This window comes from Neodiprion pinetum, chromosome 3, assembly GCF_021155775.2.
Source record: "Neodiprion pinetum isolate iyNeoPine1 chromosome 3, iyNeoPine1.2, whole genome shotgun sequence".
Lineage (NCBI taxonomy): Eukaryota > Metazoa > Arthropoda > Insecta > Hymenoptera > Diprionidae > Neodiprion > Neodiprion pinetum.
In genome coordinates this window covers 1,843,101-1,860,782 of record NC_060234.1, presented here as the reverse complement: position 1 = coordinate 1,860,782, position 17,682 = coordinate 1,843,101, and the positions used below count along the sequence as shown (strand labels likewise).

Here is a 17,682-nt window from a genome sequence, read left to right as displayed (position 1 = left end):
CGCAAAACGTCCTTAGAACATTACGAAGAAACTGTTGTACAACTTTTTGATACCCGTTGTTTCGCGTTGACGGTGGGTTTCTAGCAGTGCGCAGCCCCGCGATGTCGAGGCCAGGAAACGGGCAAAAACGCTGAACACGTCCTCGAAAACCATCGCAACACCCAGGCTTCTTCGCATTTTCATGCTAGAAATTCGCGTTGTTGTTGATATCAATATTATCAATATCGTTATTTACTTATCTGACCTAGTATTTTTCCTTTTTTTCTTTCGACGAGTCTGGTTTTTTCTGTTGAAAACACTTCTAGTTCTTAGGTTTTTTATACGTTCGTCTATTCTTCACTGTTCTTGAAAAAATGATTTCTTTTTTTGTTTTTTTATCCGGTTCGCGTTTTATCACAATTAATTATAAACGTATTCAAACCTTTCGATTTCGGCGATAGGGTAATAACAATAATAATAATTATTGTCGTTATTCACTACAGTTGAATATAATTTCACTCTTATGCTATTGATTTGAATGTTAATTTATTTTTTTACTTTTCCCCAAAGGCATGAAAAAAAAAAAGTTTTATCCGTGTTGTTTTGTTTTGTTTTTTTTTCAAATATTCTTCCGTTATACGTTCACTCCTTTTAGCGTGTACGACGTTGTTCTCCTCTTCTTTATTTCCGGGCAGGATTTCGTCTTCTCGTTACGGTTTTCCGACGATCGAGCTTTTCCTCGAAAACTTGCGAAAAATTTTCTACTTCTCTATTTATCTCTCTCCTCTCTCAATTGTTTTTTTTCCGCTGGGTTTTTCTATTCTTTCAATCTCCTTCTTTTTTCGATCTTTGCTTTTTCACTTGTTTAACAATTATCGTCTGGATATTTTATCAAGGCAGGGATTACACGCTGTATCTATTTTGACAAAATTATCTACATATGCATAAGTATATATACGATTTACTATATGGCTCACACACAAGAGAGTGTCTGGATCACTTGAGGCCTTCGCCTTTCTCCTGTCACCACATTTTCAGAATTTTCAGCTCCATGGCGATTGGAAAATGATGAATTTAGTTTTTCAGCTAGAACGCGGATTGCACAACGCGCTTTTCAGCCTTTTTTCCTGCTGTTTATAAATTCCCTCTGAATTCTGACGGTGAAATTTTTGCTCCACGCTCCGCGGTCGCACTTTGCCAGGCAAACCGAACGGAATGAAAAAAAGAACGGCTAAATATTTAATTTATTTAAATAGATATAAATATGTTTATATTTCCAAAGTGATATTCACTTCTTCATCGCCTCTTCACACGAGTCGGGTTTTTTCTTTCTTTTATTTTTATCCTTGGATCCTATCCGATTTATTTCCAATCGTTGTTACATTCTCTCCTCACTCGACGTCTCTTAACGTTTGCGTGAAACGAATTTCAATCCCGAAATAATACGTGGAAGTTTTTTTTTTTTTTTTTTCAAAATTTACTTTTTATAACAACTATTTAATACAAGTTAATCTCTCTCTTTCTCTCTTTCTCCCTCTCTCTTTCTCTCTCTCTCTTTCTCTCTCTGTGTGTAAACCGGCAACACGACGATGCAAAAGGAGGAGGAGGACGACGACGATGTACTAGATCAGAGACGGAATATGATGAGAGAGTCGCTCGGGAATCTCTTGCCGCGCAGCATCGGCTACTTTTACCGTCGACCAATCGGCGTTATTCTCCTTTCGACGGCTCGTCCAATCGGGCAACTCCTTTCGAAAATCCAATCCGCGGCGACGGCTCACGGAGTTTGCTACGCTTGCTTGCTATTTGACTCTTATTTTTTCAATTTATATCACTTAGCGTTAATGCCTAAAACGACGGACGACGACGACGACGATGACGATGGCAGCACAGCGAGACGAGAAATAAGACGTGTCTAATTTGTATTTATTACAATATTATACGCGTGTGTATGCATATGTATATATGCGTGTATTAATTTGTTACGACGTTAATTTTTTGTTTTTTTTTTTTCATGCGTTCAAAAATGTTTTTAACGTGAATTTAATTGCACTCGCGTGTGTGTAACAATATTGAAAATATTCGAGGAACTCGCGGATTTTTACGTCGATTGAGAAAATATTGTCGTTTTATTTATTAATTTTTTTTTTTTTTTTTATTAGAAACTTCTCCTTTTTCTTTTACTCTTTGATCAAATTTTGTTTGCCACTTTATCGTACTTCCTCGATTTTGGTTTATCTATTCTTTTTTTTTTTTCCTTTCCTTTTTCACATCAGCGAGACGAGTAGCGAGCCGCACGTTTGTCAATCAACGAATGACACAGAAACTTATATATGTATTATATATCTATATATATATGTATGTATGCGAAGGTATAATAATACGCGTTATTATACTGCAGAGATAACTTATCTCTCTAAATTAGCGACGATTTTTTTTATCCATTTGTCGTTTATACAACCCAGTCTCTTTATAAATTTGTGCGAATTTTTATTCTTATTACTATTGTTATTGTGTTTTTTTACGTCTTTTTCTCCTTCACGAGAAGCGAAGTGAGGAGAAAAAAAAAATGCAATCTTGAAATCTCGTCTTGTGTATAGTCTCACTAAGATGGGACGAGTCACTACTGATTCTCTTTGTTTCACGACGACGGTAGCAATTGGTAGCGATTGTTCTGTTCTTTCTTACGTTTTTTCCTTCTTCTCTTCGTCTTCTTCTTCTTGTCCTTTGATTGTGCTCCCTTAACGACGCAATGTGCACGCTGAAACATAAGAGGGGGAAAAAAAAAAGAAAAAAAAAGAAAGAAATTTTGCGTGATTAATTGTGAGAATAAAAACGATACGAGGACAATAAAATTTAACATAACTCTAATTAAGAATTATTAATTATATTTTATTGTTAATTGGAGCAGTTCATAGATTTTTTATTTTCTAGGAAGAGTGAGGGAGTAATGAGAATTGATGTATTTATATAGAACATAGAAATCGATGGAGAACGTATTTTCGAACATAGGGTTTGTCGTTTATTATGATTATTATTTGCTTAGTTTCGGGTTATTTTTTTTTTTTTTTTTTTTTTACTAAGAGCGTATAATGATTTTCTAAAAATTCCACGAGATCGTTATTGCTTATTCTCTTCGCCGCATACGCGGGCAGACGATGCGATGGCTATAGTCGTATGAAACGTATGGGACGTTGCGTGCCGCATGGCGGGTACGTTAAATATTTTGCAGATTGATGTCAATTCGACGGGTCAGTGATTACGGAACGCTAACCACTCTTCTGTACTCCTTATAAATATGCCAAAATGCTCCCCAGCGTGGCAAGAAGAATCAGACGAATGAGAACGTCGGAGAGAGAATGAATGAATGAGTGTAATGGAAACGAAAAACTACGTTGAAAATTAGAAATAAAAAGCGAAGGAAATACGATGTATGGAAAAATGGGGGATTGAAACACAAATCAAAACTTATTTTGCGTTATTATTGATTGTTGAGGTTATTCAACATATTCACACGTTTCGCGATTATTGTTGGTAAGAAATGTGATCGCGGTGAAAAAAAAAAAAGAATTAACAAGCCCTTAAAAATACACGAGACAGCGTTGTTTTTTTTTTTTGTGTCGCAAAATTAGTTTACGCGCGTTATTGACAATATGATGTGAATTTATACTTTTTTACACTTTGTTGAGGAGGAAATTAACGAAATGCTATTAAATATTCGACCGAGTTTTTGGATTGAGGGAACGTTGAGAAAAATGACGAAATCTTAACATCAACTTTAGGCAGGTTTATACGTGAGAATTAACAAGATATTTGCGTGACAATTAAAGAGGTATTTTTGTCGTTTCTATTATACGATTGAATATTATTATGCTTGTGGGAATGTTAGGTGTATATAGATGTGTACGTATATATATTGTTCATAAACAAGGCGTGAGGAAATTTTCTTAGAAACATTTAATTGTCCAGTTAATTAATCTCGCAATATACATTTAACAAGGACAATAGCATGGCGTATAGTATTATATTTAGGTAGGCAGAAGAAGATTGATAAAAAAAATGATAATAATAATAATAACAACGATCGTTAAATAATTGTATCAGGTAAATGCATAATGATTAGGCAGCAACAATTAAACAGATCACATCTTGATCACGTATGCGTGTATTCATATGTATAATTATGCAGGTGAAATGATGATAATAATGATAATAGTAACAATAATAACAATCACTATAACAACGCTCAATCGTCATTTGACGGAACGTTTTTCAATATCGGCGCAAACTTGACGGCATTCGTTTTCCAAAATACCGGACCAAACTTGATAACGATGATTAAGCCCGTTCGTCGTGTGAAGCATAGCCTTGCTCCCTAGTACCCCGTGACCCTCGGCCTTAACACCATAAAATATTTTCGCTGCCCTCGAGTGGAGGAGGGCCATCGCGCAAAGAGCGCAAGGTTCGCGGACCATGAAAATCCAGTAATTTGTGCAAAGGTAGGGTCCTGTTTTATCGGCTTCCGGTTGAAGCGGCTCCGCGGCAGGTAGTTTAATGTCATCGAGCTCCGGGGGATACCGATATGCCGTCGAGGCGCTGCGGTCGAATTTCCGCTTGCCGCCGGTGGCGCCGCCGTCTTCTTCTCTTACCGAATCCTCAGCTATCGAAGAAGATTTTCTTCCGATCCAGGCACCGCCACCCTGGCTTTTAGCCACCAGGTCAATCGCCAACATGGCCGCGTGCCAGAGCGGATGCTCGTTTATACGGGCGGCTGCCAGAGCCACCGATTCTCCGGTCAACGGATCGACGATCAACGCGCTTCCGGCGCAGTCGGTATTACCGACCGAGGATCGACGGGCTGCTTCGATCGCGGCCAGCATTAAAAGTTCCATTCGACTCAGTTGGTAATCGTTGAATATTTCACCGGATATTATAGCCTCGGTTCCTGGATCTGGGTGGAAATTTAACGGCCATATTTTACTGCAAACTTCGGCCTGACGTCGCGTTCGCGCAGCTCTAGCGGGGACTTTGATAATCTCGAAATTTTCCTCCAGTAACGATACGTCGAAACCTTTTGATTGCAAATCGTTTCTCATAACGGTTGGCGATCGGGTCGTGTTTCGATTTTCTTCCGTTATTGAAGAAGGGGGTTTTTCAGCATCTTTGGTCACGGTTTCTGGTTGGTTTTTAAACTTGTTCTCCAACACTTTGCCAATTGAATGGGTCTCTGTTAAATTCTTGACGTTTAATGTCGTGTGATGCAGTTGGGATGGTTTTACATGCACTGGTTCCAAAAGTAGACGGAAACCGTTGCAACGTTTTAAATGACCGAAACCAGGCGATGACGACGATATTTGCTTTATTGCTTTCGACGTTGTACGTTTGTCTTTTAATATTCCTACGTAGACAGTTTCTAGGGGTATTTCTTCGGTTAACGATAGTCCCAGTACTGCTTGCGGTCGCCAAGAACGATTACGCTTTTTTGTTGGACTCGTTAATGAGCTTGATGACGATTTGTAACGATGTTGATGGTGCTGATGGTGATGATCCTGATCGTCGTTGTTCGTTTTTGCTGATTTTGGCTCCCGCGACGTCATACCAACGATGATGATAATGACGATGACGATGATGATGATGATGACGATGACGATCTTCTTGCATCCGATATTTCCCTGAAAATATCTTCAATTCACTTTTACGTATTGCGGATGATGACGTTTTATTTATTTATTTATTTTTGTTTCTCAATTTTAAATTCCGTTTAATTGAAAGTTTTTACTAATTTAGTTTTAGCGAGTTATATAATTCGTGGCATTTTTTTGTTTGTTCGTTTGTTCTTCTTTTCTTGTCTTGAATAAAAAATGCGTTGATTTTATTTATTCAGGCGTGAAATTGTCAATTGATACATTGAGAATGAAGAATTAATTAATCTTAATTCTTGATTGATTCGACGAGGAAATTTAGTTTTCTTCGACTTGAGAAAGCAATTATTACCTGACCATTTGAGAAGGGAGAATAATTGATGATTGAAAAAAATCACTCATTACTTTTACGAAGAATATATGAATCACTGATTTTATCAAAATTGAGGAGATTTTTATTTAATTCTGTGTAATCACTACGGCAACATGAAATTATTTTTACAATTTCGTAGAAGTAACGAATAATAACATTTCTCTCGAGACGAATAAACTTGCAAGTAGAATAGAACCGAATTATTCTATTGTAGAATTTTATGAAAAATCATGTGTTTATCAGCGGTTTTGAGAAATATTTACCTCGCTCTATCATACTATACATTGACAATAGACATTTTTATTATTAGAATAGCGGAGGAAAAAGATAAATTGAAATGCAACTGCTGTGCTTATCGGAATTATTATATCGATATAGTTATGCATAGAAAATGGACGTAGTGATAATTCTTGAGAGTGCCTGCACGCGTTGGTATACATACATATATATATATATACACACACACACATATATATAGACATATGTGCACAATGTAGGTATATTGTGCTCTTGAGCATCGTCTAACCGAGGTGGAGCGCAATTACGTTTAACTAACGCAAATGATACGACCATGGCCTGACTTGACAGCAATTTATAATTTGCCCCTTCGCAGGCATCGCAACATCTCGCAAATCGTCGCGCGAATAAAGACGATTTCCAGCCCCCGCAACGTTCTGCGAATATACAATATGCCTTCTGGATATAAAGACGCGCGTCTTGCTGTCTCGCACGGAAAAAAACAACAACGACGATAATAAATATGATAATAATAATGATAATCATAAGAAACGTTCAATTTGCTCTACAATTCGAGCACGTCTTTTTTTCGGTGCTTCTTTTTGATCATTTCTTTTTTTCTCTCTCTCTCTTCATTCAATTCTGATTATTGGAATTAATCTTCGATTTTAGCATACGATACAAAAAGGAAAAAAAGAAAAGGAATGGTTAGTAATTTGGAAAAAAACTCGCTGAAGTGAAAGTAAATTTATTTCTTTCCCTCGCGTTCTTTTCGCAGAGACGAAATGAAGGCATATAATTTATATATGTATTTTATTTGTCAAATATATGCGGGAGTACATGATATTTAGATTGAAATTTCTTTATCGCGTATAAATAAATCGTTCATTATCACAGCTGATTCGTTTATTCGAATAAATTGGAACAGACAAAAATGCAGCACGCATCATCGATGATCTTCTGCAGAGTTCAAGTTCGTGTATGTATACATATATTGTTACATTGTTATGTTACATCCCAATTTTCAAATTGTCATACGTATGTGAGTACATAGGTTACATCGTACCGCGGATGTAGTTTATATCAGTTCAGCATGAGATTTTGTATGTATAGGTATACGTATACACACGTATAACAAGACTTGATGAACGCGTACGCGTGCATATAACTTTTGTATATATATTATATACACACTTGGAATCAGTTGCGTTATACAATCTGACAGTAATCACGAGATAACAATGTACGATTGTAGTCGGAACGTTTCGTTTTCACGTATATACGACCAAGCCTATATAATCATTCTCTCTGTTTTTTTACAACGCGTTAATAATAATCATAATAATAGTAATAATACGTTTAAGCTCCGATTGTGAAACATATAGCGCGATAGCGCGACGCAAGTAATCGTTGTTGTTGTATTAATTCTTGCATATTGTATTGTTGCTGAGTTGATTACATTAAGGTATTTAAAAAGAAAAAAAAAATAATGTTAAAAATCTAACGGAGTATTAAAATGTGTTAATTTTTTTTTTACGAAACGCGCGCTTCGTTCAACTGTTGCTCCGTGGCGTTTGAATATAGGCGGGAAAAGTGGCGAGGATGACGTGATAAAGCGTCGCGTAATGGCCGTCTCTCCGTCTAGTACTATACCTATACCGGTAGGGAATTTATCGAGCTTACGTAACTCGTGGCGAATGGGATCAAGTTTGTTACACTGCGTGGAGTTGGTTATGTTGTGTGTACCGCAATCGCTTTACGCACGAACATATGCGAGATGAGTATGTGTAGGTTTTGTGGTCGTTGGCGTTCGATGTTCCTATAATCCAGTATGAGATTCGATTTGGAAAAGAGATAATAAATATATGGGAAAATTAATAATACGGGAAGTTTGGTGTGTATGAATAATTGTGAATAAGGGTGAATTGATCGGTTATATCATATCAGGATGAAAAAATAATTGGGGAAATCGATGTGAAATTGTGACGGAAATCTGATGATTTTATACTGTATAGATTTTTATATATAATATAATTTTGCTGATTGTAGATGAATATTGTTTGTTTGTTTAACAATCGAAAATCAGTCTAGCATTTACCGAGTTCAATAATCTAGAGATAAACGGCTTTTGTTTATTGTAATGGATTATACGCAAATGGATCATCATCATCATCATCATCATCGTCATTATCGTCATGGTCATTGTAATAATTATCAGTATCACAACGTATACCTTATTGTAAACAATACCGTTTCAAGACATTGGATTCATATTAATTATAGGTGCGAAGATGAAATTTTTATCTATTTGCAACGTGTTGGGTTTATATTATTGTTGTCAGTGGGATGTTGGATATTATTTTATGGCTAGAGAATTGAAATGAAAACACGTACTGTTGAATGTTTTTGACTTCCTTCCTGCACGAGTCGAGTTTCTTGCAATTTGTTTGTCCGATCTTGAGGTTGTCTTTGCGTTGTCGTTGTGTTGTTGTTGTTGTTGTTGTTGTTGTTGTTTCTTCTTCTTCTTCTTCTTCTTTTTTCTATTGTTATTATTATTTCTTTTTCTACAATTCTTTTACTGCTGCTAGCGTAATTCAGCACGAGCGTATGTTGCTGAGTTTTTACATGTACTTGTATACGTATTATATTCAATGATAGAGGGACATGTATGTATCAACACACATGTGACGAATAATTATTTTCCGAATTATGTGCAAACGTGTTGCAGAGATGAAGATGAACGTTTCACCGTCAAACCGTCAACCTGAAACGCACCAGGTACTTTGGTTATATCGACTGAGAGATACTGTTTTAACGTGGTTTTAACGCGAAAACGTTCAAACACGGGTCATTCGAGTCTCTGGTAGATGGTCGTCTCCCGGCACGCAACGCGCAAACGGGCTATGACTAACTTGGCACGTTTGCAACGTGCCGCGAACCCTGACGGGAAAACCGATAGTCGATAAGACGTCTAACTATTCGACGAGTCAGAGCTAACTCGAGATGAGGCATTATTTAATTGCGATAGCACGATTAAGATTAGTTGACGTGTTTATTGCTTTGCGTAAAAGTTTGGTTTCAAATGTGGGTAGATTGATTAGTTTGTTCTTACGAATATGGATTTTATTACGGTATACATGTGGCATGTGTGATATTACAGTTGAAGATTGGAAAAAATTTTGAAATAATTTCATCGACTAGGATATTGGAACAAATGAGGATTGTGTGATGATTGAATAGAAATATATAATTGTATAATAAATGGGGTCACTTTCATGGGATTTGAGCGACGAATTGTCACGTTCATCGTGGAGAGAACAGTTAAAGACGTTGGGTTTATATTATTGTTGACGACATGCGGAAGACGTTTGGAAAACGATTCGTCGATGTTTGAATTTGAGTGACAATTGAAACTATTTTGTAGGGATTATTAATTAAGTGAAATTCGCGTAGGATTCGAAATATTTTGTGTAGGCTAACGCTGCGTCGTACAAGTACTGGAATTCCTTCTGAAAGTAAAAACATGAATAGTATAGGGATCAAATGGAACTCCGGTTTGGAATTGTTTTTACGGAAATTGAATTGAAGTTCTTATCGCAGAGTAGTTGCTTTATATCACACTTACGTCGGATCGGACAAACTCAGGTCTGGACCTGCGAACAGTTCGAACGGCGGAAATAACGTCGCATACTCGTTCGACTGCCATTCGTTGGAGGAGGAAACTCATCGCCAGGTAAAGGCCACAGCCGGTAATGCCGTCTCTGAAACGCGGGGCGTGAAATTAGCGGAGGTCAGAGAATTTGGAAGACTCTGTCGAGCATCGATCGAACGTTACCCACCGGCAGAGAACCAAGGTCTGCCCTTTGTCGCGCTTGATAGTTTCCGACGTTCTCCAAATCGAGAGCAACGTGGCGGGTGCCGGTGGCTTTTCGTTTTTATCGCTTTCCCAGCCGACGCAAGTGAGTATCGTCAAGGCACGAGGACTCGATTCTTTCTGAACGGAGACGGTGTCAAAAGACGGGTTTTTGAAAAAAAGGATCCATTCGTTTTGTCATTTACCACATTTCGTCGTCTATGGACTTACCGCCAACGTGTCGGTTACCAGAAGCTCGAGTTTCATGTAAGATTCGTCGACGAACCGCGTTTTCGTTTCCACTCGTATGTCCGGAGCGAATCCGGCTGTCATCTTAGTGGGTATTATGTCGCAGTGAATCTGTTGAGCACATTTTGGTAGTACGATTATTGAAGCGAAGAATCGGTTGGACCTAGGTGAAAGCTGCGTTGCTTCGAATTCTGTATTGTTGGTGTCTGAATTACATGCAAGATCATTCGTTCGTCGACCTTTCACGCGAAAATTCAAAACAACTGAACCAAAGTTGTCACTTTACTTGTTTCTAGGCTGAAACTTGATCGTCTTATTCTATTTTTCATTGAGATTTAGGCAGACTCTTTGAAAAAGACAGTCTGAAAAGTCAATACAGCACTCGCAGTAAAATTTATGCGTATTACTCACGGAGTTTTTGGGATCTGCAGGCTGCAATACGATAACTAGTTTCACACCATCCTCGATAATGAAACGCCAGAATTCCGAGAGGGTGAGGGGCGAAGGTAACGGGGATGCCAGGTATTCCCTTTTCATACCGAGGCCGTCGACGCTGACCGCGTTTGTGTAATTGCACGGATTTTTCAACTCCAAATACAAGCCGTTTTCGTTCCCTTTTCGATTTTCTGTAATTCGTAAGGTTATCACCAAGATTCTCAATGATTCTCATGCAGGGCTTTGAATGATTTGTTAATTTGAAATATTCCGACCTGCCGTCAACTCGTTGGAAGTCGAAGGTTCGGATTCATCGCCGAAGAAGAGTGCCTGCTCCTGCCATTCGGAGTCATCGAGCCTGTGGACACAGGTACAATCTTATCACGGAACGGCCGAATTTCTCGACGTGTATCGACACGGAAGCTTTCGAGTTCGCTTACCGTTTCACGTCGGCCGGCAACCTTTTTTTCATTTCCTCCACACTCTGCGAAAAGGCGTCGTTGCATTCCACGGACGTCGACGGTTCCGAAATACTTTCCGCAAGAACGACGTGAGCCAGGTTGTATTGCTGCTGTGTGCTCACCATCATCGCGCGGCTCTTCCGCATCCGTTGAGTGACCCCGGCTACGTCGATCATCTGCGAGAACGGTCTTGATTCATTGCTCCCGAAGAGTTACAACGCTGTCGTGGATTATTTTATTACTCACGTTCACAACGGCCGCTTCGCGGATGCAAATGTCGCACAACATGACAACGCCAGTGCGACCGTCTCCGGTGGAGCAGTGAACCAGGACTGGTCCGTTACCGGGCGGTGTTTTCATCAGTTTTTTCAAATACTGGACCAGGGGTTGCGGGTCTTTCGGCACTCCCTGACTCGGCCATCCCGTGTAGTGAAGGTGCGTCACCTGTTACAAGAGCTGAAGATTAATGGGATCGCTTCGATCGATGCTCGGTACGCGGGAAAAATCGCAAGAAAATTGATCATCTGTACCGAACACTACGATAAAGGCACGAGGAGTGCGGAAGAACGGAAAGTGGCGTGCAATCCCAAATCCATTTCAATTCATCGCCTTACCTTCCGCGTATTCCTTTCGTGGATGAGATGGAAGGTTCTGAAAGTATAATTCGCGTACACCTGGTGCTCTACGTTCGCAACAACGACATCGCCGTATTCTGTCTTGGTCCTCACGTCTGGCCAGTACTGCTCACACATCCTCTGCAACGTTTAACGAAGTTTCAGAGAATTCTCTTCATTTCAATAAGAGATTGTAATATCTCTGAACCGAATCTTCTTTTCTACCTTATCGCCTTCCACAACGTTCGTCAGCATGCATATCACCCTCACATCGTTTTGCCAAATCATTCTCCAGAAATCGTTGACCGTATTCGGCATCGGTCCCTGTGCCGCGATGTAGGCCCTCTTGCCGTATCCCTGTTCGGGTGAATACCAGTTTTCGTGAATAAATATCGCATGCTACGGCGGTTGTACCACGTTATTAAGAATCAACGGTACGTCGAAATGCTTTTACCTGAATGTGACTGGCGTTGATGTAATCGGAGTAAGGATCCTCGAGGATTCGGTTGAGGACAACTCGCGTCTCGTCATCTGTAAATGTGATTACAAGCAGTAAGAAAGAAATCCTAACGATTTTTTGAAAAACTCAGAGTTGATCCATTGCGGAAAATGCAGTTATTCATCTTCAGACCGTTAAATCTCTGTTCAAGCAGCATTGACATTACATACATGGTATTTGGTTCACGCATCTGTTCTTTGGCATGTTTTCAGGTAACTTTCCATACTCGCACCTTTTCGTTGTCCCCTTAGGAAGCTTCTGTTGGGCAGAAATCGTATTGAAGGTTAACAGATGTGTAGTTTTTCGACAAATTTGGCAGATGCGGAGAAATATGATGATCCGGTTTCACGCAGTCAAGGCCTACCATTTTGATAATACCAATTTCTTACCGTAAATTGCGAATGCAGTCCTCCACTGGTAGCCATGTATTTGGCGTACTCTTGGAAGTGCGGTACGCTTATGTAGTTTGAAAGCAGCTCACTCGGTACAGCGTACTCGTGCATCACATCATATCTCTCTGAAATGTCGGACGGATCTGATGATTCCTCCAGACTATGGAAAGTCATCGAGACATTCGTACTTGTCGTTTCTTTCATTGGCGGTATGATGTACTCATCGCAGTTGTCCACGGATGAGAGTTTCTTCTGATTTCTGTATAATTAAGTTCATTTATTCTACAAATAAGAAGCCCAAATGGCACAGTAACTTGGTGAACTTGTCTAAGAGATGACGATGCTTCAAATTTGTTGGTACATAGTTCGAACGCTTATTCGATTTGAAAAATTTTCGACTTCGCTGCATCGCATTTTATGGAAGTATGCAGGTTCAGCATTCGTCTGGTAAACGTGATATGGTCCAGTATGAACACGTGATTTCAAAACGTAATCAGCAAAGCAAGTTCTTTGTTTGGGTGAAATATTGGATATTGTCGCCGGAGAAATAATATTCACTAATAGTCACAGATTGTTGATGAACTCTATATACTCTTTTCGCGACCCCCGTTGACCACGCTTGGTGTCGTCTTCCGAGATTAAAATCTGTATTACACCTGCCGTGCTGATTACATTGGGCTGATCAAACACTGCCACGGAAATGTTGGCATGAAGCACTTGCTTACCGGTAATAAGCAAACAGCAGTAACAGAAGCATCGCTATGATTTGCAAAATAATGACATAAAGTAAATATTGTTTCCAAGGACGTCGTTCAGGAACAGCAGCTTGAAAGTCCGAGGAATTTTCGTTCCAGATGAACAACTGTACTGCATTTTCCATACTGCTTATGTTGCGCTGATTGAACGCTACCAAGGAAATGTTGTAGCTCCCTGATTTTGACAGGTAGAACTCCGTGGTGTACTCTTTGCGATTCGGCTCGACAGGAATTTCCCTGACAATGGGAATTTGGTGGGTTAATTTATCAAGTTGACGTCGATCCAGAGGATTAACGCGGACGGCGAATCGCGTGATTTTGACGCGACTCGATAACGGCTGCTTCCATTTCAGGCTCACGTCACCGCGATCTTGCGTCACTGTGAAATTCACTCGCCAACTGAGATCTGGGGACACGAAGGATGGTTCAATTTATTACATTTGTTAACCTCGCGGTCAACTTTTATCCTATGAATAGGTAAACTGGTTTTTATTACAGAAATCATACGAGGCTACTTTAATGTAATCAGAAAATAATCCTTTAGCGTGGCTACGTAAACTAACTTGAATTGCACGATTCTTCCAGCGAGAAGGTGATGTTACTCCGGATATCAAATCGATCAAGCTTCTTGCCCGTTGCGTGAATCTGTGAATGAATTGTATTTAGCGTCAAATAATGATAATCTATCGATAAGGGCATATTACTCTAACTCAGTGCAATTTGTCTTTACGTGTGTCGACGCACGCACCGTTATGTTGACCTTAGCGTTCGAAGGTACGGATACATCTTTTAAGCATGTGTGATCATCCCACAAATCACAGATCTGTTCTTTCGTATTACCAAAAGCCATATTTTTGGGGAGCTCGTTTCCTTCGGCGATGAACACTTCGTAGGATTCGATTCGGTCGTAAAGAAGGACTGACGGAATAAATCGCAAGGAGATGGTGCTTCTGTCGCAGTCGGCATCGTACGCTTCCAATTCTGTCACACCTTGAACATACCAACTCGTTAATGTAGTTTGCGTTGCGCAGAGTTATCAAACTGTTCGAATGACGTGTAAGTTTTCGAGACGGTAAATGTCATTGGCAGAAGGCTACAGCATCCGAGTTTCAAACTCGCTCGGTCCTTACCACGTGGGGTCGTCCAGGTGAGGTTCACATACTTCGTATCATTTTCAGTCCCATTCCAAGACCTTATCGCGTAAGCACGGACATTGTGCTTTACACCGGGAATCAAATCGAACAAGCTTAAGTCGAGGTTCCTATAGGTCGTTTCGTGGTATTGTTTGAAGGGCCGTACGACGTCACCGACAGATTCAAATTTTAATTTTGTCCAATAGATACTGCCCGTGATTGTAGTACAATCCTCAGGCCAATCCCACCGAAGAAACCTTCCTCTTCCTTCAATTCGGAGGTTGTGAATTACCGACGTAGGTATCACTGTACAAATCAGCATAAGTTGTTGAAAAGAAGGGTTTTACATATGCTGCCGAATTTGTTAGACATGCACAAATTTTTGGTACCCACAAGTTTCAGTCGTTTGAAAGTGATACTCCTTTAGTGGTCCCTTTGCACTTCCGTTGTACGCGGACACGGTTGCAACGTACGAAGCGTAGGGATGCAAGCCATTGAAGAAGGCTTTTGGCTGGTTCTCGGTTCGTCTCATCGGCTGCTGTTCAGGAGTCTCGTGACCGCTTTCAGAGCAACCAACCAGTACATTTACCTGATTACGAAAACATAACGTGGTTGATAAGAAACGTGCAGTAGGTTATTCCGCGATTCGAATCTTGTCACTTTCAGAGCGTCTGAGCGTAAGCGTCTGAAGATGAGCAAAGAGACGTGATAATCAACTTTGACTGAGATTTTGGTAAGCTGATGAAACGCGGTACCTTGAGAGAAACAGCATACTTCACGATGGTGGCATCTACATTTTTGGGGGGTTTCCATTCCAGCGTGACGCCAGTGGCGGATAGATATGTGTGAATCAGTTCCTGAACTTCCATTAGTGCGTTACCTAATGAAACATCAACCAGTCACAATCACTTTAGGAAATCTTAGAATCCGTACTCGTGTATCTTTCAGCTAATTTTTACTATTACGGGTGCACGAATTCAGTTTAATTATATGGTTGTGTCCTCGATCAAAATACTTTCTGTCTTGGTTTGTACGTTTTCCATACTTGAATCGGGAATGTTTTATAGGTTTTCTGGATAACCGCGATACGTGGTAGATATTTCGATACACGGTTATCATATAATTTATTCAAAGAGGGGCAGTGAATAATTGGGATTCGAGTAATACCACAGCTTCAAGAATTCTTACTTGGATAGTTATAAATTTTGTACATCATTTTTCGGTCCAAGTTGGGGTACACTAATTGGTCGAAGAACTGTCTTCGCTAACTGTTCGATTTGAGTTTTTCTATTGGTTGCTTGACCTGCGTGTTTGTACTATTTGGTATTGAATTCATACGAAGTCCTTTGTACGTACATTCGGTAAAGACAGGAGTAACCAGAGAGTGGTAAATTTGGTAATAGACATGGGCTACAATGGAATTTCGAGTCACCGAAACGGATCTCAAAAATGGATGACAGTTGATTATCACTGTTGTACATGTGCTGATTCAAGTTGTTTCAATGTTCGCAGCCGTTGCTTCCACGACGTGACATCTGCTAAATTTATATCGGACTACCGGAAACTGTTTTTGCGCGTACATTGAAAGTCAAGGAGATGACGCGAATGATGAATCAATGACACTAGATTGAACGTATGATGAAATGTCACCTGTGTGGTTCGTCGAACTATTCGAAACTCGATGGATTGAAACCAAACCATTTTTCTTACTTTCCTCCATGTCCTTACCACTTCTCTTATCGCGGGACCTGCATTTGCAGGTTCTGCATTTCCGATGGCAACCGTCCCCGTGATGAACGGCGGAGCATTCTGTGAAAATGATTTTCTTATAATCGACCTCAACTTCGAATCGGTTGTACTCACCGATCGTTCCGCGGCATTCCATACTCGACGATAAATCGATCACTTCAATTTCAGTGTAAGATAATTTTTGGCACTTGATCCTGGGCCAGGAATCCGATTTCTCTCGACGTATCGCTATTGTTGATTCTCTTGTGCCTGACAACAAGTACAAATTGTTTACACGCAAGAAAGTAAATAGGCAGTGCAAAAATCTAGAAAAGGGTATCTGTCTCTGTGTCAAACGGAATTTAGGCTTACCGCGCGGCTGGCACGTGCGGAAGTCATCAATCGCCCACTGACCGTATCCATCGCCATTCTTCAGAGCAGTTGAAATTTTTAACCGCACGAGTCTTCGACCTACACTTTGTCGGTTCACCTGGACTTTGAACGGCCGCCAGGTGATCAGCTCGTTGTTCAGAGATTTTTCATCCCCAGAAATGTATTTTAACAACGTCTCTTGGCCTGCGGTATCCACTAGGTTGACGTTTAGCTTACATTCGGTACAAAGACCGACGTGCATTTCGACGCATAATGTCCCATTATGTCGAATAAATTCTGATGTCAATATTACTGAGCCAGATTTCCTTGTCAGGAGATATTTATCTAACGTCAATAATCAAACGTTGTAGCATCAGTTTGGCTTATTTTTTCCTCTCTACTTAACAAGTGATGTCGCATACTCACAGGAGTGAAATCTAATCCGTGCATCTAAGCCTTCGACCCATACGTTGGATATTTGTTGACGATGCCGGAGAGTTCCCTTCAGGATAACGTGGCTATTGTTAAAAACCTCGACCAGGCTCCTTTCCTTGATCCATCTTACCGCGAATGTTCGCCATTCGTATGGGTCGAGACTGTTCGCGTGACTTGCCTGCAAATCGAATCAAATCGAATCGTATGGGTAATGAAACATCGAATTATTGCAGTTTGACCGGGGTGAGATGTAACAATTCGGAAATCAGAAGGGATAACTGTTGCACCAAGTAGAAGAAAATAGTACGATATTAATCGGTTATCGACACCGTACCGCGTCGTAATCGATGATATTCCTCCAGGCGTCCTTCGGCGTGAGTTCGCTACATCCAGATGCTCGGTTCGTGCAGGTTGCAACAGAAATTCGTGAACTGTCGATCTTGATCCGAACGCATGGACTTTCCGTCGATCGATTTCTTGCACACAACAATACATTCACCTCTTGTGATCCTCGAGCTGATAGGA

The 17,682-nt window shown here is 40.1% G+C and overlaps 2 protein-coding genes across 2 annotated transcripts; both read right to left on the bottom strand.

Annotated features, from left to right (window-relative positions):
- Window positions 1-3,921: 3,921 nt before the first annotated feature.
- LOC124214902 (probable inactive tRNA-specific adenosine deaminase-like protein 3) lies at window positions 3,922-9,072 on the bottom strand. Its single transcript, XM_046617652.2, has 2 exons — window positions 8,626-9,072; window positions 3,922-5,651 (listed from the first exon to the last, which is right to left on the bottom strand). Exon 2 carries the CDS (start codon window positions 5,574-5,576, stop codon window positions 4,233-4,235), a length of 1,344 nt encoding a protein of 447 aa, XP_046473608.1. The 5' UTR covers window positions 5,577-5,651; window positions 8,626-9,072; the 3' UTR covers window positions 3,922-4,232.
- A 308-nt stretch (window positions 9,073-9,380) lies between these two features.
- LOC124214710 (receptor-type tyrosine-protein phosphatase alpha-like) lies at window positions 9,381-12,790 on the bottom strand. Its single transcript, XM_046617277.1, has 13 exons — window positions 12,732-12,790; window positions 12,513-12,600; window positions 12,298-12,374; window positions 12,069-12,200; window positions 11,844-11,984; window positions 11,476-11,673; window positions 11,209-11,405; window positions 11,044-11,126; window positions 10,745-10,959; window positions 10,316-10,444; window positions 10,071-10,225; window positions 9,857-9,992; window positions 9,381-9,740 (listed from the first exon to the last, which is right to left on the bottom strand). The coding sequence occupies exons 1-13, from the start codon at window positions 12,765-12,767 to the stop codon at window positions 9,666-9,668; spliced, it is 1,662 nt and encodes a 553-aa protein (XP_046473233.1). The 5' UTR covers window positions 12,768-12,790; the 3' UTR covers window positions 9,381-9,665.
- Between the last annotated feature and the right edge of the window lie 4,892 nt (window positions 12,791-17,682).